The 21,837-nt window shown below is 36.2% G+C and overlaps 1 protein-coding gene across 2 annotated transcripts; it reads left to right on the top strand.

Moving 5' to 3' along the window:
• Nucleotides 1–4,203: 4,203 nt before the first annotated feature.
• Nucleotides 4,204–21,641, top strand: LOC579717 (protein-cysteine N-palmitoyltransferase HHAT). 2 transcript variants are annotated; one of them, XM_030999352.1, is made up of 12 exons: nt 4,204–4,264; nt 5,419–5,651; nt 6,414–6,487; nt 11,324–11,440; nt 12,072–12,269; nt 13,738–13,992; nt 14,802–14,973; nt 15,759–15,909; nt 16,655–16,690; nt 19,550–19,748; nt 20,259–20,406; nt 20,824–21,641. In XM_030999352.1, the coding sequence occupies exons 2-12, from the start codon at nt 5,429–5,431 to the stop codon at nt 20,952–20,954; spliced, it is 1,704 nt and encodes a 567-aa protein (XP_030855212.1). In that variant the 5' UTR covers nt 4,204–4,264; nt 5,419–5,428; the 3' UTR covers nt 20,955–21,641. The 2 variants fall into 2 exon arrangements, with proteins under 2 accessions (XP_030855212.1, XP_030855211.1); XM_030999351.1 differs by lacking the exon at nt 4,204–4,264 and adding an exon at nt 4,396–4,477.
• Nucleotides 21,642–21,837: the final 196 nt, after the last annotated feature.

Here is a 21,837-nt window from a genome sequence, read left to right as displayed (position 1 = left end):
GATCTGGGGTAGAAGCACAAGCACTTCGCCAGAACATTTAGGGATATTTTGATGACATCCTTTAACTAATGAACATATTTCCAGTGTGCAAATATTTCTCAACTATAAAAGTTTGATTAATTTCAAGCATGAACTATTTCCCACCATTTTAAAAGGGAGGTGATGCTGATGCTGATAATTATAATCTTTAGCTTAGAAACAGTCAGGGTAAGGATATATTAAAAGATAACAATAGCGATAAGTATGAAAACGATCGTGCTTGGCATTCACTAAATTCATGTGTTTGCCTAAGTTCACTAAACTAATCAATAGTATTGTAAAGTTTGTATTGAATTGGCAATGCGAAAACATGCATTTTCGCCTACACTGCAAGTATTTGCCTTTGCGGCCAAACCAACATTGCAAACTTTTGCCAGAGGTCAGGATTTTTGTAATGTCAATTGCATGTTAGCTTATTTATCAGGAACACAAGGAAGGTGGGCAAAGCGCTGCTACTCCAGTAACAAATTTCCACATTTTGGTTAAATTCTTGACTGATTACAAAGTGCTTTGTATAATAAAAACGTCCACTGGCGAATTTCGAAGGTGGTTTACAATGTTTGTCAGATGCTGGAATGGTGAATATGAGCGGATTTTAGGTTTTGTTTACATCACTCTTCATGCAGGTGTATGGGTGCCAATGAACCATCTGGTATGGGGAATTCTTTAATAAACCTGACATTTGTCAACCTTCTTCATTCACAAACGGAACCCTGTACGGCTCACACAAGGGCCGGGGAGGGGAGAATAATAGCGATATTCGCCGGAATCCAACACCAACACATTGGGGAACATACCAGATACAGAGAAGGCCAACGTTCCAGTATGCTAGATCTGGTTTTCACGAACGAGGACGGCATGATCAACCACATAGACTATGTACCTGGAATTGGAAGAAGTGATCATATTGGAATCCTCTTTGGCCTTACAGTATACACACCTGACACCCACACACCTACTCCTCACCTCCAGTTTTACAGAGGGCAGTATGATGATATGTGTAAAGAGCTAGACCAAATCGAGTGGGAATCTGAATTGGAGAATAAAAGTGTAGAGGATGCTTGGGAGTTCTTTTTAGTCACCCTGACTGAAAAAATGGAGAAGTTCATACCGAAGTCAAAACCAAAACACCGCAGAAAGAAACAGAGATGGATGACTAGAGAGGCCATGAGGAAACAAAGCCAGAAACATCGAGCTTGGAAAGAGGCACAAAGGACCAAACATCCTGTGGACATCATGAGAGCAAGGAGATTAGCCAAACAGCTGCAAACTCTGACCAAGCAGTTATGTAGGAATTTTGAGAAAGACCTGGCTATGAATGTGAAATCAAATCCCAAGGCATTCTGGAGATATACAAACAGCAAACTCAAAACCTCTTGCAGACTAGGCGAACTCAGAACTCCGGACGGTGAACGAATATCAACTGATAAAGGAAAAGCGGATGCATTGAACACCTTCTTTGCCACTACATTCACTGATGAGGATAAAGGGCACATTCCAAAACTCCCACAAAGACACAAAGGAGAGACATTGACATCTATCTCAATCTCTGAAGATGATGTTTATGAAAAGCTTGTCAAACTGTCGAAGTACAAATGTGCCGGACCTGATGGCATTCACCCTTGCGTTCTAAAAGAAACAGCCGCCTCAGTTTCAGAGCCCCTCTCCATAATCTACAATGCATCATTGAAGGAAGGCAAACTACCAAGTGCATGGAAGGTCAGTCATGTGGTACCTGTCCACAAAAAAGCCAGTAAGATGGATGTTAAGAATTACAGACCAATCAGCTTGACATCAGTACCATGCAAAATTCTGGAGTCACTCATTCGTGATGAGATAGTTGCCCACCTGATGGAAAATGACCTACTTTGTGATGAACAGCATGGCTTCGTTCCCGGACGCTCTTGTGTGACACAGCTCCTGACTGTCATGGAGGCATGGACTGAGATGCTAGATAAAGGAACCCCTATCGATGTGGTATACTTAGACTTCAAGAAAGCTTTCGATAGTGTACCTCACCTTCGCCTTCTATCAAAACTTGAGACATATGGTATATGTGGCCAAATTAAGGAATGGATAGCAGACTTCCTCCAAGGTAGATGCCAAAGAGTTAGAGTCAATGACGAGTTATCTGACTGGACTAAAGTAAGGAGCGGAGTGCCGCCGGGTAGTGTTCTCGGCCCAACAATGTTTGTCTTGTGCATCAATGACCTACCAGATGGACTTCAAGGGTCTGTCAAGATCTATGCTGACGACACTAAACTGTATGGCAAAGCATCCACCAAAGATGATCTGTGCTCAATCCAATCTGACCTTGATGCACTAATGGAATGGAGCAATACATGGCAAATGCACTTCAACACACAAAAGTGCAAAGTACTACACATAGGCCCAGGAAACGTCAAACACATCTATGCCCTTGGAGATGATGTCCTTGAAGCTACATCAGAGGAGAAAGATCTTGGCATCCTCATTGATGACGAGCTAAAGTTCCATAACCATGTGGCATATGCAGTCAAGAAAGCCAACGGAGTACTCTCCTGCATCCGTCGCAGCTTTGAGTGCAGAGACAGGTCCACAATTCCAAAGCTGTACAAAGGCCTTGTCAGACCTCTCATAGATTACGGAGATTCCATATGGTACCCTCGCTTCAAGACAGACTCCAAAACCATAGAGAGGGTGCAGAAGAGAGCTACCAAAATGATTTATGACATCCGCAACCGTCCTTACATAGAGAGACTTCGGGCGCTCAACCTTCCCTCCCTCGAATATCGCAGACGACGAGGCGACATGATTCAGGTTTTCAAAATCATCCAAGGACTTGATCGCATCCCAGTTGATACCTTCTTTGAACACTCGACTAGCAACACAAGAGGCCACAGTCTAAAGATCGTAAAACAAAGATGCTCAACGAAGATTAGGCAGGATGCATTCAGCCAACGTGTCATCAATGACTGGAACACACTTCCTGAAGAGGTAGTCACTGCTACCACGGTGAATGCCTTTAAAGCCAGACTGGATCGAGTATGGAAGGACAAGCGGTTCTGCTCCCCATATGAGTAGAATACCCGACGCAGAACTGAGCCAGACAAACCTACCAAGAAGACACCCAACTACGAGAAGGAAGAAAATGGAATTGAACTGGAAGCCCGACTGCTGAGATCACAGCATTCTTCCAGAATCTCGGGTAAAGGTAAAGGTAAAGGTAATATTTCCCCTCAGTTTTTTCTTTATCTAGATCTAGACTTTAACAGTTTGATATTTAAATAATATAATTGGAAAGAAAATAGATCTTCTTTTCATATACTTTAAAAATAACATCGAAAATCATTGTAAAACATCAAAATATAGCGCCTTATATTCAGCTAATCTGCCCATTTTCTTGAAAAAATTGTGCGCGATGAAATCAGCATTCACACACAAACTGTATTGAAAAGCCTCCCCTTGGCCTCACTAACCCATACAATGTAATTATCATGCTTCAGTGTCTCTAATACTCTTCTCCTTCTTCTTCTTTGGAACACTCCTCATGCATCGTCCCGTAAGAACCAAACAAGGAGGATGAGGGGGTGCGCACTGTTGCTCGTTTAGCTTAGAATAGATGCGATCAGTGGAGCTTGACGCAGTCTCAGCAGAACCATCAATTTCAGAGACTGAATCTTTTGTTCTGTATTAGATCTAGATAAATACTACGCATCTCTTAAATGACAAATAGCCAGTTCATGCTAAACCTTCATCACACACTGACAGATATTTACACTAAGCCTACAGTCACTCACTCACTCACATATACCCAGGTTCAAATTATTTTTAGATGATCATGATCATGATGATGTCATTGTCTTTTTGATTGATTTCCTGATCGATGTGACGGCAGATCTAATTTACTAGATGCAAATACTAATATGATACAGCATAAAATACCAAAAAGAGAATCATACGTACGATAAAATCTAAGACAAATAGATTTGTCTGCTTTCCTCAGTAGTGATAAAGTTACCTAGACTCGACTCGTTAGGTCTATATTCAGCGCCTTCTAGCGCGGGCGGGGTACCGTATCTTTCCACGTACGTGAGGAGCCGGTTGGGCCGCGCCGATGCCTACTTCCGCAATCAATGTGCACAGGTACTTACGTGCAGTGGCTTCCCTGTTTACGGGAAATCAATGTGAAACGATAGGTTTCTCTAGTCCGGCTCGTTCGTTTTACTTTCTCCTAATTCGAGAGGTTTTGTATTTGAAATATTTCATTGTCCATTATTTTTCTTATAATTTATTATATCTTATTTTATTTATTTTTACTCAGAGAACAAATGATGATAACTATACTTTTTAAAGATATAAATATTTATTTATTATTTCTTTCGTTGAATTAATTGATTAAGGCAAGCCGTCGACTGCTCCCGAATGTCTGTGTCAAGAGAGCCAAAATTAAGCCTAAGTATGGATTGTTTCGATGATATATTTACAAATGTTTTTAAAACATTGTGAAAGATATGCTAGAGATATCAACTGAGTTCTTCGATAGTTTAAATTTGTACTTTTTCGTATGTTAATTTGAGTTTGTTCATGTTTTGAGGTTATCTAATGAAGGGTCCCGTGTGCTGTTATTTGTGTGGGTGAATACAAAGAGTGAGGTCAGTGCAGTGGAGGATGCCGGATGGGATGAATGGTTATTTTGAAGTAACCTAGGTCTACATGTTAGCCATACAAGCCTTTTAAAAAAAAAAATTATTATTATCACCAAGCTCTCGCCTTTCTGGAGAACCATTTTAACAAATTTCAGAACGTAAAGCTCACAATGAACCTTGCATAATTTGCAATTTGTCTTTCGACACACCCACATTGGCCACATCATCAATTCTAAATTCTAATTCTAAATTCCGACGCTGATGCCAAAGACGTCGGAGCTCCAGAGCCTGTTTATGAAAACGATTAAAACAACGGATTGGGTCACATGTTTTCGGAATGTAAAGAGGTAGTCTAGTAATTACAATTTTGACTTACAATGTTTTTCGACTCCTAGTCTGGGCATCTTAATTCCAACCACTTGAAATTATAATTTGAAGAAGTCTTTGATGGGAAAAAGGGTGATTCTTCGTCCTAACTGACGATTCATCCATGATGTATCTTCGATTAACATGGCGAAGAGAGAGTATACATGCGCGGTAGTTGCATGATAAACCATAGATTGTAACTTTTCAAGCCTTGACACAGTCAAATACATACCATATTCAGCATAATACTGAAGTGCTGTAGCATGAATTTTTCTCAGAACAATATCATAGGTTCTTTTATTACTTACTTATTAATGTTGGGTGCTAAGTGAATTTAACTAAGAATGCTCTGTATAAGCTCTCTGTCTTCATCTTCTTTTTTCAGCTCTAGAATAATGGCCCAAACAAGCGAATCATTAACCAACATTGAGAGGAGGGAAAGAAAAACAGATGAACCTACCATTAAAGAAAGGGAAGAGAATTTCAGAGAGAAAAAAGCAGTTCCAGCATGTCAAAGGTCGAGTCCTCGACTTCCTATATCGGAATTCCTGCTGTATGCCACGGTGGTTATAGTTGTTTATAGTTATGCCACATACCAACTGTATAAGTCATCACAAGGTAATGATACTATTAATAACCCTTAATGAGGCAGTGCTAAACTCTCCTTTCAAATTATGTATCTTGATTCATGGAAGGGCTGAAAATTTTCAAAATATAAAATAGTTTTTTGTATCATTGTTAAATCTTTGTTAAAGTTTGTTAATTTCTTTTGTGAGGAGAAATAGATAAATTTAATGAAGCAATATATCAGATTTATGTAAATCCGCATTGCGACTAGAACCTAAATGACAGTCATTTTGCTTGAAACTTCAAATGTTTTTTGTTATATTGCATAAGAAATTGAGTGAAGTGGAATACTCCCCAAATATAAGTGGGCTACTTTTAAATGATAGTGGGGAAATGCAATGATTGAAAATATTTATTTCATTGCAAAAGAATGGATATAGATCTTTTTGTCAAATTTATAAAATAATTATTTGGGAGAAGTGTTAAAAAAAGGTATGGTCAACTTGAAAGTTTTTCAAAGATAAACCAGTTACATCAGCCAACAATTTTTAAGAACACCTCCCTAATACCAGAGTTGATTTCCTGAAAATTCAAGAACTATTATCAAATTTATTCTATCAAAAAGCTTTTCACATAAACATTTTTAACCTTTGAAGTATTTTCTAATTAATCTTTAGTTTTGTCTTGAAATTTTAATAAGCACCATCTAAAAGAACCAATACATTTGTAAAAGTTCTTTCTATTCAATTGCTGAATTAAGCAATGAAGCCAAAGGATTTTCATTCATCAACGATTGTGTTTACTATTACACAGCCTTTCAGAGGAAGACGATAAATGGACGTGGCCTACTTCAACCTGGCTGGGAGATCTTGGGAAAGAGGTACCAAGTAAGTGCCATATTTGATTCACTTTGCTTTTTTGATGAGAAGTGGAAATTTGAACATTATTATTTAGTAATAGTGATAATACTTATATAATATTGGAAGGCTTTGAGTGTGATACAAGAATATATTGCTTGAGCTATGACAATATTGGACGAGTCGAAGACGAGTTTAATATTGACATAGCAAGAGCAATATATTCTTGTATCACACAAAAACAAAGCCATACAATATTGTTAATATATGATTAAGAGGACCTTAAATATATTATTTTATCATTAAGAGTAAATGAAATGGATTTTCTGGATTACAGGGGAAATATCCTGGAAATACAGATTATTTTTATTTTGTTGTGTGCAATTTATTATTGTAAAGAGGTATTATTATGTGTAAGTTAATACATCTACCAGTCCTGATTAAATTTTGATTGTTTAATGTGGTAATAAACTCTTTTATATCTCATGAAAACTGTGATTAACTTAGGGGGATCAAGGGGATCCAAATTGATTGACACAGTTAATTGATTGAATCAATTAGGTCACAAAATTGTCACAGTAGAAATACTGGCAGGTGTATATCCAAGTTTGTAAATAGAGAGTTCAGAGAATATCAAATTAAACAGTAGAGCTTTTTTTTCTGTCATGTTTTGCACATCAATAGGAAGTTCATTTTATTTCTAGTTGGCATTCACATTTGTCTCATATCATGCGAGATTGTGTGTACTGTTGGCAACTAGATTAGCAATATGGAAATAACAACCTATGATATCTTCATCAAAATTTAACCATGACTCTATTGCATGTCAAGTGACCTTATCCACCTGTGATTATAAGTGTTTCCTTCCCTGTTTGCATTTCAGGAAACATCTGAAAAAAGGGAATGATTTTTGTCTGTTTTGTTTCAAATATTGAACTTGGTTTCTATTTCTTTAACTAGCTGATTATTCTGCCTAGTGTAAACAGAGGAAGTCATGTGATATGGTGTGGTTGGAGGACAAATTTGACCTTCCTTCCTTCCTTGTATTTGCTGTATGCAGGTTTCTTACCAGTGCATATCACACTCATTGCAAATATAAAAATAGGAGATTTCAGGGGGAAAATACCAAAGGGAAATTCTCCCTTGTGATATCTCATGCTTGTGATAGTAGATATGTCATTACATGCAGTCATACATTATGCACATTTGCTTTGGTCTTCCCTACAACCCCAGAGTGCTGCAAGACCATGTTTCACTCAATTTGGTTGAATGGTAAACAGTTTTCTTTCAAAAAGTCTTGTTGAATGTGGAGCATTTTTGCAGTGAGCCAACTTCCATGATAGCTATAACTAAATTGTATATTGTCAAATTTTAAACCTTATTGAGGTTAGCAAGAAAGGAAGTAAAATCTTTATATTTGTAATAAGCAGAAGGACTGTGTTGCAACTCTCTCCTTGGGCATCACCCCTCCCCTTCTGGACAACAACCCCTTGGAAAGGTACTACTTAATTAATTTACCCTGTATGTAGTTGTTCAAGGGTAATTGGGGTTCTTTCTTAAATGTAGTTGTAGATAATTGTCCTTTGGGGATGATTTTGGAGGCAATTGCTCTTGTAGATAGTTGTTAAAAGAGGGTATTTATCCAGGTATGGTGCAGGAAATGTATGTTTGGTGGAATCTTATGTTCATCAATTTCTAATAGACTATGAAGATATGAATGAAATTAATATTGTAAAAAAGGGGAAAAGGGTTATTAAGATTTTAAACCTTCACAAAGGGGACTAGCAAATTCATTTGGTTTTGAGCCTAGGTCCTCTAGATATGAACCCTCTGCTGAGCCATCTCATCTTTTTTCATTTTTTGTTTCATTTCATTTATTTTCCACTTCTCATAAAAAACATATAACAATTTACATACAATATCTGATTAAATACAACAAAACAAAACAAGAAAATAACATAACAATATTAAAAGAATTTGAAGCACCTAGAACTTATATTTGAGACTGTGGTAGAGCCAACGAAGGCCATTGACCTGTCAAGGGCTGGTCTCCAGGAATAAATTAAAAATATATTGGTAGGTACAAAACATAATTTAGTACACAACAAAAGGGAAACAGGCGGTCTGTGTGCAGGAAAAGTATGATACACAAAGAACATTTGAGCATAAATAATTCAGGTGGTGTAGTAATTATTTTTAAACAAATCATCATATTTTAAAACATTTTAAAAGACATTGTTTATATTTGCCTTTGAAAGAGGCAAGCGAAGGGCTGTTTTTTATGTCATCAGATAATGAATTTCATAGTTGAGGTCCCAAGTGTCTGACCGTCTGTCTGGACGACTCATACTTTAACAATTGAACACGTGGTCTATTGGAATATCTGGTATTGTACTGATGCATTTCAGAGTTTAACATAAACATATTAAAAACCTCAGGCAGCAAGTTGTTGAAATATTTGTACATAAATAATGCAGTTTGCAATTTACAAATGTCAAAAATATTTAAGACTTTAAGTTTCTTAAAAAGGGGGTCACTTGGTGTTCTGGGATGAGAGTTGGTTATTGCACGTAGAGCTCTTTTTTGTAATACATATAGCTTATTTATTAAAGTATTTGAACATTTCTCCCATACTATATTACAATAAGAAAGGTATGGCAAGATCAATGTGTTATATAAATTGGTTAAAATTCTCAGAGGAATGAAAGGCCTAATTCTATACAATACTCCAATTGCACATGCTATTTTTCCCATGATTTCATCAATATGACAAGACCAAGTCAGGCTATCATCTACAGCAATTCCAAGAAATTTTATGCAGTATACTTTATCAATCTTGTAATTATTGATGTATATATCCTCAATTTCATCACCAAGATGTCTATTTCTTTTCTTAAACACCATACATTGAGTCTTTTTTTAATTGATCATAAGCTTGTTTGCTGCAAACCATTGGTCAATTTTTTGAATTTCTGTACAAATAATGGCATTTAGTTCATTTATACTTTTCCCTTTTAAAAACAAAGTGGTGTCATCAGCAAATATTGTAGGGCAAATGAGTTGAGTAACATATTGAACATCATTAATGTAAAGCAGAAATAGAAGGGGGCCTAATATTGAACCTTGGGGTACACCTACAGAAATCTTGAGTAAAGACGACTTGATATCATCCAAGTAAACAAACTGACTTCTGTTATTCAAATAGCTTCTTATCCATTCTAGACATACTCCCCTTATTCCATAATATTCTAATTTTTGTAATAATATGACATGGTTGATATTATCAAATGCTTTAGAAAGGTCAAGGAAGATACTAAAGGCAATATGTTTACTTTCAAAGGCATTATTTACATTATCAATAAATTCTAGTAACGCCAGGGCAGTAGAATGTCCTGAGCAAAACACAAATTTTCTATTATATAGAATATTATATTTATTTATGAATGACATCAATTTAGTATGAACTAATTTTTCAAAGATTTTGGCAAAAATGGACAAAAGAGAAATAGGTCGATAATTTGAACTTATATTCTTTTCTCCACCCTTTTATATAGGCAAAACTTTTGCTAATTTTAACTTGTCGGGGAAGTGACCACTTTGTAGAGATACATTATAAATATAAGTTAAAGGCATAGCAATTATATGTATACATTTCTTGAGAACTTTGGAGTCAATATCATCATATCCTGGACTCTTGCCATGTTTTAGTCCTAGTACTATATTTACAACATCGACCGTCCGTATGTCAGAAAAAAATAATGAAGTAGGATAGTCACCATGTAAGTATTTACCTGGATTTATATCATTTGGAGGTATATTTGTTTTAATATTTATGCCAACATTAACAAAGTATTCATTTAATAGTTGCGCTATTTGCTTCTGATCATGTATAATGTTACCATCAATAGATAAAGACATGCATTCAACCTTATTAGTGCCATTTTTCAAAATGGAATTTATGACTCTCCATGTAGCTTTTAAATCATTATGTGCTGTATTAAATTTAGAGTGGAAATATTCATGTTTGCTTTTTCTTATAGCATCACTTGCAATGTTTCTCCATTGTTTGTAAACCTGTTCACTTTACTGACTAGGATTCTTCAAGAATTTTCTAAATAACCTGTTTTTCTTCTGACACAATTTTTTAACTTCCTTGTTGTACCAAGGTTTTTCTTTTCTCTTTACAGAATTTTTAGCTCTACGAAGAGGGAAATGATTATTATATAAAGAAGTAAATTTTTCAATAAATAAGTTGTATTAGACGTTTACATTTTTGGAATCATTTTTAACAACATCTTCCCAGTTAACACATTCTAAATCCCGGTAAAAAGAATACATATTTACATCATTGATATCACGGACCATTTTTCCATTACTACCATCAACTTGAGCATGTAAATTTGATACCATGAATACAGGCATATGGTCACTGACTGCTTGAGTAATTATACCTGAACTATGAATATTGCATATATTATTAACAAAAATGTTATCAATGAGGGTTGCAGTTTGACTTGTAACTCTTGTTGGTTTTGTAATCATAAATTGCAAAAAATCATTTCGTTACCAGAAGAGCTCGCTTTAAGAAGGTCGACGTTAAAATCCCCCAGTACAATACACTGCTTCTTTTCATTTATGATTTTAAAGAGAACTGGTTCAATAGAGTCAATAAAATCACGAACAGGTCCTTGCCTCCTCCTATTTACCACTGTTTTGCTATGGATAAAGAGAAATCTCAAGTTTTATCCATGGGAGCTACTGCTAAATGTATTCTATACGGAAGTAAATTTCTATGATTTCCTATCTAATGCCCTTCTCTGTCATGGCACATAATATTTTATAATCATTTTTCTTCCTTCTTCATAGGATATGATGCCTGGGGAATGGAACCATTGGAAGTTTTTCACCCTTCACCCCACACCCCTGGCTATTTACGCAGGTCACCTGACAGGTGGATTCATTATCTCTAAATACCTGCCACATGTAAGTCTTACTAGCAGAAAGATTCAGATTTAACATTCCTTTACAAAGTAATTAGCAAATGACACTTTTAAAAGACACGATTGATCATTAATATCATATTTTGATAACTGTAAATTATCTTCTTTGACCAATGTACACAAGGTCTTTGTTGAAGTGGTACCTTACATATACATGTAGCTTACAATGTAGAGTCTTCCCTCTTAAACACATTTTTTTTTTAATTGATAATTTCTTGAAATGTTCTCGAGTTTTCATCCTCATCTGCTTTCATCTTTCAGATGGTATCTATACCAGGGTCCCGTCTTATAAAGAGTTGCGGTTGATCTGAATCAATCTCAGTTTACAGTCTCCTATCTCTTATATCCTATCTTGTATATAGTTGCAATCGATATCAATCACAAATTAGTTGTGATTGATCGCAACTGTTTATAAGACAGGATCCAGATCAGTAGACTCCTATAAAAAGGAAAGAGTAGAGTGCTACTTTTAAACGCTTTTTAATTAAACAAAAAGGTAAGCATACATATTAAACGAAGGATGATTTCTAGCCACTTGTTCAGTGCCTCTATATTTCTCGTGTATACTTAACGTAATGATTATTGTTTTATTATTTTGTCATTCTTGTATCAAGTTCAGGAAGAGTTTCCTCATCTTCTCATCTGTAGTGAGTACTGCCATCATCGTCAGCCCTCAAGTCTTTGCTCTCCTGATAATCCATGCCATCATAGCATACTTGGTTGTAATCCTAGGTCGTCGTACATGGTTGATATGGATGGTGGTTCTCATTCAGCTGTCAGTGACTGTAATTGGATCTTTCTCTCAATGGCAGGTACTTGAAGAAAAAAAATCATCATGCTTTTGGGGGGTGACATGCTTTTGAGTATGGCAATTTAAATTGCTTTTGTCACCCCTGACCAGCAGATTGTATCCTTCTCTCTCTCTCCACTTTCCTAAAGCTGTTTGAATGTATTATGAAATGTCTATGTATTATCTGATTGTTATACTCATTGTATGTTTTTCGATTGGTCAAATAAATAATAATAATAATTATTACCCGTATCAGACATCTGAGCTGGTCATTTACAAAACCGTATTGCCCTAGTTTTCACTAGCAGTGGGAACGGAGGGGTATATTCTTTGTATTTTCCTTGGTCTCCCTGCGCGTATTGACTTTGCGTGTAGAGACGAGTGAAAATATACCTTGGTATTTTCCACGGTCTCGCATCCGGGCATCTTGTATTGACCGCGTCGCATTTTCATTGCGCATCTATTATGCGTACGAGAACCTGCGCACTTTGCGCGCACTCTATTGTGACGTAATAATCACACCAAATACACACAGTTTGCAGTGTATCGAAAATTTTGTCAAGCACTGGATGCACAGTGTTGGTTTGACAAAGTTTGTTCAGTTCTTGAGATTGTCATGGTGGATGTCTGTATTTGCTCTAGATGTCTGATTTGGATAACAATAAAAATATTGACTGGCTTTACTTTCGGGAGATATCAGAAATATTGACCGCGCTAAGACCATATTGCCCTCGTCTTTCGACTCGGGGCAATATGATCTGAGCTTGGTCAATATTTCTGATATACCCCTCAAGGCCAGTCAATATTATATAATAATCATGTACATGTAGGAAGTAAATGATGGGCTTGATTGATACATTGGACATCATGCGAAAAGCAAAATTTTTCTGTTGGTCCATTTCTTTCAATTCCATCTTATCCTACTTTGAATAGAATGGCTCATTAAGAATTATTTAGGCTTTTCAGGGTTTGGACATCTAGGGGGGGGGGGGGGAAGAGCAAATAACACCCTAAAGTTCAGATTTACCCCTACATTAAATTCATTGAAATATTGTTTTGCAATGCAGTAAGCTTAGTAATAAATAACTTTTGTATGATAGGAAGTATGCAATGATGACTTCCCATCATACATTTAATGAGTTGATACCCTGTAGTGAGCATTCGCTGAGTTACATGTAGGTTACCAGGATGTACATTGCATTCTTTTGCCAGGTTGGCAATATAATATTTACCAATAACCAGACATCATCATAAAATCATTTCCAAGTATGCAAACATATTTTTCCTCACATTCTATCCCGTGCTTCCATCACTAGCTCTCTCTCTACTCCCTGGTATCAGGCATTACAGAATCTAGTTAAGCCATGGCTATCTGCTGTCTGCATTTCATACCCTTTGGTGTGGATTATCTGGAACTGCAGAAAACAAGAGAGAAAAAATATTAAAGCACCAATTTTGTCCAATCTTTAATCCTTCTATTCCATTGCAAGCTTTCATTACTTCCTGGGATCAGAGAATACAAAGTCAAATTTATCGTCGCCATGGCATTCTGCTGTCTGCGTTTTATCGCCTTTGGTGTGGGCTACGTGAAGCAGCAGCAGAGAGCGAGGGTGGAGAGCTGTGAGGATGAGGGAAAGAAGGATGAGGAGGAAGCATGGACTATCTGGGACTACCTGCTGTATGTATTCTATCTACCTACCAGCACCCATGGCCCCTTCATGCCCCCACAGATCTTCTTTCGGCAGGTGGGTGACTGGACTTTCGTTACACTAGGTCTGTCTTCATCAGCTCGCAGTTGCAATTAGCAGGATATTCGGTCGAGACAATCATTCTTGAGATATCTTGGGCTAGTTTGCAAAATATCCTGCTATTCGTCCAGTGCGTCTTCGCCAGCCCAAAGACTCGCACTGTGCGCAAACGCTGAGCAAAATATCTTGAGCTAATTTCTTAAGGTCGAGCATCGAGCTGATGAATATGCGATTATTAACTTTGGGCTTATTTCCCAAATCAGAAATAGCAGGCTATTTGGAGATCTCGAGCTGATGAAGCCATACCTACTGAGAAAATCTCTCATCACATTTTGATTTATCCACTAGGTATAAACAGAAAACCAAGTGCGTACATATTTTTACTTGAAGAGTAACAACATCCTTTAACAGAAAAGCCATCCCCCGGATTGGGTCAGGGGCCACATTTCCATACCACGGTGTGAAGAAGTTAAAACTAAGGGCCTGCTTTTTGTGCCAATTTTTGGCTGCCTTTTGTGTCTGGGTATGTGACTGTCACCTGACACTGTTTCAAGTGTAAAAGGGATTATTGATCATTGTTCCCTTCTAACTTTCAACCAAAGATATATTCTCTCTTTTTTTTAATGATGTTTTGGTCTTTTTAAAATTCTGTACTATGGATGAGAATCAAATTAGCTGGAGTCTCATTTTAATGAGAAAAGGATGAGATGAAATAAAACTAAATGGTTCCACAGTTTGTTTAACAATATATAAAACAGTATGTAAATGAATGTGACATAAATTTGATCTTGTGTTTTCTCCCTCAGATCAAGAATCCCTACTACCCATCCAGCATGAAAGAAGTCCGATGGGTGTGTCTCATGTGGCTCCGCCCAATCCTGTGCGCTGTCTTCCTGGAGTTTATTCATCATTACTTCTACTTCTCCAGTTTCATGCTACTACCTCAGTATCTTCAGACATTGCCTCTGCCTGCCTTGTGTGAGTATGCCTTTGCACTTGATTTTCCTTATTTACGTCACCATGAGCTTGATACAGACTACTCTCAAACCAGAGCTTTTTGCCTTTTGCTAACGACTGATGTGTCTGCAGTATTTGAAGAAACTTGTGCAAATTTCATTGTTGTAATTTATTGCTTTTGTGACATGCTACTGTTGTGACTTTGGACCATGAGAACAGTGGATCAATGTTGCCAAAGTAGAAATAAATATTGGCGTAACCAATACTGGTAGGGCTGACAGATACCTTTCCAAAAGTCCTTTCATTTTTTTTCTTGTGTCTTTTGTTGTTAAAGAACAAGATCAAGCAATACTTTCTCCTGCATTCTACCGATGACTTAATGACAGGGAAAGAGAGAGAAAGAGAGAAAGAGAGAGAGAGAGAGAGACAGGGAGAGAATGCATATTTCATTTCTTCTGTCAGTGTTATCCTTGACTGATTTGTATACTTTTCTAACCTGACTTAATGACAGGGAAAGAGAGAGAAAGAGAGAAAGAGAGAGAGAGAGACAGGGAGAGAATGCATATTTTATTTCTTCTGTCAGTGTTATCCTTGACTGATTTGTATACTTTTCTAACCTATTGTGTCCAGTGTCCGTACTTATATAGTTACAGTAGTACATTTGTGTAGGAACCATCAAAGTTTTTTTGGTATTAATGTCCCAGGCTTAATAGAAATCATTTTTAAGAACTTGTATTTTTAAGCCTTTCTTTTGTCAAGAATGTTAAAGAAGGAATCTTAATTGTTGCCATTTACTCCTCTCTCAGTTGCCTTGGGAGAGTGGTGCACTATCATATTTCAGATACAATACATGGTTTATTATGGGTTAGCAAAAGCTATGGCTATTTTTGATGGGGTCCTGACACCAGGCTTGCCAGCATGCATGCAGACTTTACTGACAGCTACACATGGATGGAGGTGAGTGGAATACATGGCATGGATCTACTACTATAGGTACAGGGTTCAATTAAAGCTCTCCTTAGTCAGGGCTCTCCGCTTAAAGGGATCGTTTAACAAAGTTAAATCTGAGATGTACGGCCCTACATGTTATCAGTGTCTGTGATATGGTCTTATATTGAAGCCCTAAAAATATTGCGCTATAAAATGATCAAGAAGTGCCTCAAAAAAGCAAAAACCTTTGAGTGACCGGTTTTACCATACTCGTTTTCCCCAATAGACTATAGTGTTATCAAAACCATTTGGCAAACGCAAAATTTGATTTCGATTTTCAATCATAAATATCTTGATAATCAGAAAGGCGATCGGCTTGTAAAAGTCATGGGGTTCCTAACTGACATAAAAGTTTATAATTATGATTGCAGCATGAGCTAAATCAAGGATTTTTTTACAGGATCTAAGACAAAGTTACCGGATCCCTTTAAAGTTTCTAAATCGTACCAAAGGTGGTTAAAATTTAAGGTCGTATAATCAAGCACATGTAATGTTAGTTATTGAAAAAACACGTCATGTATAGATTAGGCAGCATGAACATTTGCACACACTTTGGAAAGCATGTACCCACTTCTCAGTGAAATTTCCTTTTATTTCCTTCCTTTGCTTTATCCTGATTTTAATTTACATTATTCCAGAGCTCACCAAGTGTTGAGTAGATTCTTGATATCTATAATGACTTAACAGAAGTGTTTTCTGTTTATATGCACAGGTATTTTGACAGGGGAGAGTACCAATTTATATTGAGGTAAGTGTTTGAACGAATACCTCCTATAACACTTTACTTCCATTTCATCCCCCCTCCCCCACCATCATCAGAATTTCTCTACAAGATATCTTGACGGAATACACTACTTTGGAATTCAAGTTCATATGTTATTGAAAGAAATTTCTAATTGTACTGTGGATCATCTTGTTCAGCTATCTTTTGTTTAGATCAAGTTGTCAATCATTCACAATCCAATATATATGAATACACGAGAGCAAGTAGGTCTCAACTCGAACGTAATAGTATCTATATATTTTGTTTTTTAAATAAAAAAAATTAATGTTTTGATTTCGGTAAAATATGTATGTATTGAATAATGTATAGTCGTGTACTAATGGTTCCATGCATCATTGAAAACATTTTTTACCTCATATAGTTATTAAAATATTAAGTTTATTTCCTAATTTCCTAGTAACTCTAAAATGCTTTAGATGAAGTAGGGCCCTTCTCATGTATTCATCTATATCCAGTTCCTGATAACCTGCTGCTCTTCAATCCTGTGTGTGCTGATGTTAGAATAATGGAGAGCGAAAGTGAAAGCCACACTAGGCATAGAGGATAATACCCCCATTTGTTAAAACAATATACCTCTTATTTATCATGGAGATACTTAATACATTGAATAAAGGCCATTATGTAGATGAAGGATATAATCACAGTTCACTTATGAAGTGCCTATTCATAAGATACAAAGCACATCAAACTGAATATAATTACAAAGAAAGAAGAAAAAACATCATACAATTTACAATCAAATAGGTAAATTAAGAGACATTAGAAAAGATGTGTTTTCAATGACAATGACAATTCTCTATGATACAGGGGTAATATATCACATTTTTCTTTAGACTTCTATTGCTATTGAAAAGAGAAGGATTTCTATTTCTAGTTCACGGATTTATCAAGATTTCACCTCACTAACAGTTGAACAGAATGTTCTACTTTTTTTCCCTTCATATTGTCATGTAGAGAGCCAGAAAGGACATTAACTCAAGAGTTAATGTCTTTCTAGCTTTCAACCCAAATGGCTCTCAGCAGAAGATTTTAGATAAATATGTTATTATATTCTTTGAATAAATGAAATGTTATGAGGAAGTTTTATAATCAACACTTTTCTCCTTTTTCAATCTGTTTTTTTGAATATTTGCAGAACTGTTTGGCTGTAAAACTAGGTATAGCACACCAAAAATAAGTACAACAAACACATGTTATTTGATGATTGCAAAGGATCAAGCTTTCAAAAAATAAAAAACAGAATTGAAATCGGTCAATGCATTGTGATTTTATACCATTTAAAAAAAAAAATTATACCATTTTTTTTATATCGCAAAATTACCTAAAAACCTGCCAGAAATGGTCAAATTGGCAAAAATGGCAAAATTCGACAAAGTTGACAACTTAATTCATCACTTTCTTAAGACACAAATAATAAATTAAATTATCAGACACTAAAATATCATCTTTGTGGTAAAAAGTACAAAAAAGAAAATTCATATATCTATTACCATTTTGAAAACAGAAGCCATTTTTGCCATTTTTGCGAATCTGAAATGAAAAAGTTGTGAAAATACGGTAACTAAGTCCGCCTAATTAATATGTGCATATGTAATCAAATCAAAACCGAGCATGATACATCAGTGAAACCTATGTATATCAGACAGGAATGGAAATATATTTTATTTGAAATTTTAAAAAATCATGAATATTCATCAAATATGCAAATTAGGTCATTTTAGATACCGGTAATTATATATTCGCGCACTCATTATGCAAATTAGGAAAGTCAAACTGTTCATTTTTTGGGCATTTTTTAAATCATATATTTATAGATCATATTTACACCAAATATTAACATTAAATTCCAAATGACCCAAATTGGCCCAATGCAGTGGCGATGGAAATTACTTGGATCACTGTCACAGCTATTTCCTCATGTGTTTCATAAATCATTCAGAACAACTGATCAAATTAAAAGAATTTGCAGACTTTCAGCTACATCACAGTATAGTTGTCTTTTTAAAAGATGTCAGATTTGAGGATTTATGATGATTTTCTGAGAAACCATTCAACAGGCCATAACATTCCACAGGGACTGAATTTCAGAGTACCAAAATGTTTGGTGACCCGAGTACAGTTGTGGCTACCTTGAGTGTAAACACCAAATTGATTCAATGAGTGGAACACATGAGAATATTGCATTTTTTGTAGGGGAGTTTTATACATTGAGGTGCATTTTCACCACGCAGAATAACAGTGCAAGTCAATGGGCGATCAGCGGACCATGTCACACATGGCTGAACAGACAATATTCTAATTAAATAATTTAACATATTTCCCACATGCCTATAACAATGAAACTACACAGAATTGTAGTTAAAGGTATGGATAAAATATATGTAAAATAAAAATTAAAAATATTGTTTAGTTTTTTTAAAATAAAATTACAAAAATTGCTATTTCTACCAACTGACTGCTGTTGTGTGTGTGTGTGTGCATGGGGCAGACAGTGTGTACAGGCAGTGTGATCACCCTAGTCAAACCTATCAGTTTTAAAGTGATTTCTCAAATATCCACTATGAAGTATGGAATCAAAATTATTCTCCATATACCTACCTTCATTCTTAACATCTTCATTCCTTTTTGGTGGATCTCAACATGGAGGCCTCCATCGATACGTAACTCTCATAGTCTGCTATTGTTTCTCGTGTTTCTGGCATTGCTTTTAATAATCAGCTTTAATCTATCAAAAAAACCTTGCACAGTAAGATTTAAACTGATGCATTAAAAGTCAGATCACTCCTCCTACATGCATTTTTTCCTTCTTTTACTGCTGAATAGGAACATCTACATTCCGTTCGGTGGATCTCAACATGGTGGTCTACGGCAGTACCTAGCTCTGATGATCAGCTACTGTTTCACATGTTTCTGGCATGGCTTCAATTATCATATCATTGTCATGGTTCTCATGTTCTGGGTCTTGGTGCAGTGGGAAGCTTTCTCACCTATCATAGCTAGAAAGGTTGGAGTTCAGAAAATGGTAGGTTTATCAATACAATTGCTTTTATTCAATATTGCACACTGTTTGTAAAACTCAAGGGGGTGAAAAGACCAAGAAAAATACAACCTGTTACAACATTTCTTTTTATAGAAGGCATATATGTACAATATAATTTGTTTAAATATTCATTAGTGTTGCTAATTAATGATGTGTAAAGACGTGTCGGGAACACAAAATGCAAATTTGTTTAAAATCATATATTTATTGCATAAAGGGAAAACCACATTACGGCATAAATACAGTACATTCCTCTGCTTCCTTGTGTGTTATTGAAGATATATCATTCAAATACATTTAAATTACAAATTGAGATAAAACATAATCACTAGCTATTATGCATTTTGCATTCTAGTCCCATCTTTACATGCCTCTAACTTTCATAGAGTTTCCTTTCATCCCTTGCATCCTCTTGATCTCTCTTCATGTCTACTTTTATTTATTTATTTTTTATTTTTTATTTTTTTCATTGATACGCTATCCAATTTCCAGGTTGAGAAGCTGTCTCCTCTGACTAGACGAAGACTGGACTGCGCCCTGACCGGAGGAAAGTATCCTCTCCTGGTCTTAGCTATGATCTTCTTCATCAACAACATAGAGGTTGGCAAGATCTTTGTCTACAGGGTTCTAGGTGCACAGGGTTAGTTCTTTAGACTTATAGGCTTGAAACTTTAAAAAATGCCACCACTGCAAAACCAGAAACCAGAAACTCTAATGAATCGTTTATTTATGATGGCCATTTCATGGCAAGAAACTCTTGGGTTTTCTTTCTACCCAAATGATTTTAGACTCATATAGTTCATAGCTCCATTCCATGATCACACCACCTTCAAAATGAACTTTAGGTAAACATCAGACTGGGATCAGAACCTGTTACTCTTTCCTTAGAAGTATTAGAGACTTAACCAATGAACCAAACTATTGATATTTTGCATTTACACCTCTCTTTATGCTCTGACATTTTGTATATCACATGTTGCTTGTTGTTAAAAATAATCAACGTTTGTCTCTGTAATCATATTTGCACTTCTTCTCTTTTTTTTCTTATTCTGCACAGGTGCATTGTGGGTTATAGCGGGACTCCTTGGGGTGCATTATTGCCATGTTCAGCTCTTAGAGGAATGCTTCTGCCGCTGGGGAAAGAAGTATGTGATGGAGAAACACTACATGGCTCCCCCACAGCTCTGAGTGGTAGAAACTCGTTATCAAACAATGTGGGAATGTATCTGGCTGAAGGGGAAAGAAGTATTATAAATGTGTGGGAGAAACAGTGCATGGCTTGTTTGAGGTTCTCCACATCCATTTTCCTATTAATCAGCCTTACAATAATTCTAGTAATATGCATTTGACAATCAGAATAATCTGATCAATACACAAGAGTTCCGACAGTTGTTTTTGTAGCTTCTAGTCAGAAAGGAATTTAAAGGCCATGCATCTGCAATTCCAAGTTGTTCATCAGTGTTGCTTCAGATCCTGACAACTTGTAAAACCACTACATACTTTGCTATAGCTATGTTTTGACATTTCAATGAATATGGCGAAAAATCATTAATGGCACTTCTTGCCTCTTTTTTCTTCTCCAGGTCAATTTCTAATGAATATGATTTTGTTTTGGTCAAATTTCCTTTACATCAGCTTACCTTATTATTCACACACACAGCCATCATCATAACCTTGCCATATAGCATTCAAGTAAGTTTGATATTTTTTTTCTGTTCAGGGTTACTTTGAATTTATATAAATATATTACTACAATGCTGCTTCTGCTTTGGCATACCGGTATGGAAGCAATGGAAGACAAAAAAATAGAGTGTGGAAAATTAATTTCAGTTTAATTATGTGTCAATAAGAGAGAGAGAGAGAGAGAGAGAGAGAGAGAGAGAGAAAAAGAGAAAAAGAGAGAGAGAGAGAGAGAGAGAGAGAGAGAGGGAGGTAGGGAGGGAGGGAGGGAGGGAGGGAGGGAGGGAGGGAGGGAGGGAGGGGGAGGGAGGGAGGTAGGTAGGTATAGAGAGAGAGTGAGAGTGTGTTGGGGGGGAGGGGGAGTGAGAGGAGATGGCATGAAAGCTTACTG

The sequence above is a fragment of the Strongylocentrotus purpuratus genome, unplaced genomic scaffold, assembly GCF_000002235.5.
Source record: "Strongylocentrotus purpuratus isolate Spur 01 unplaced genomic scaffold, Spur_5.0 spur5_scaffold_5, whole genome shotgun sequence".
Classification (NCBI taxonomy): Eukaryota; Metazoa; Echinodermata; class Echinoidea; order Camarodonta; family Strongylocentrotidae; genus Strongylocentrotus; species Strongylocentrotus purpuratus.
This window is presented reverse-complemented; position numbering and strand designations above follow the sequence as displayed.

What these genes read in the sequence shown, in the direction of transcription:
- LOC579717 (XM_030999352.1), top strand. Translation starts at nt 5,429, where the DNA reads ATGGCCCAAACAAGCGAATCATTAACCAACATTGAGAGGAGGGAAAGA. An exon ending in TCTCTAAATACCTGCCACAT is followed by an intron (nt 11,441 to 12,071) that starts GTAAGTCTTACT and finishes TCTTGTATCAAG; the next exon opens with TTCAGGAAGAGTTTCCTCAT. An exon ending in CAGGGTTCTAGGTGCACAGG is followed by an intron (nt 20,407 to 20,823) that starts GTTAGTTCTTTA and finishes TATTCTGCACAG; the next exon opens with GTGCATTGTGGGTTATAGCG.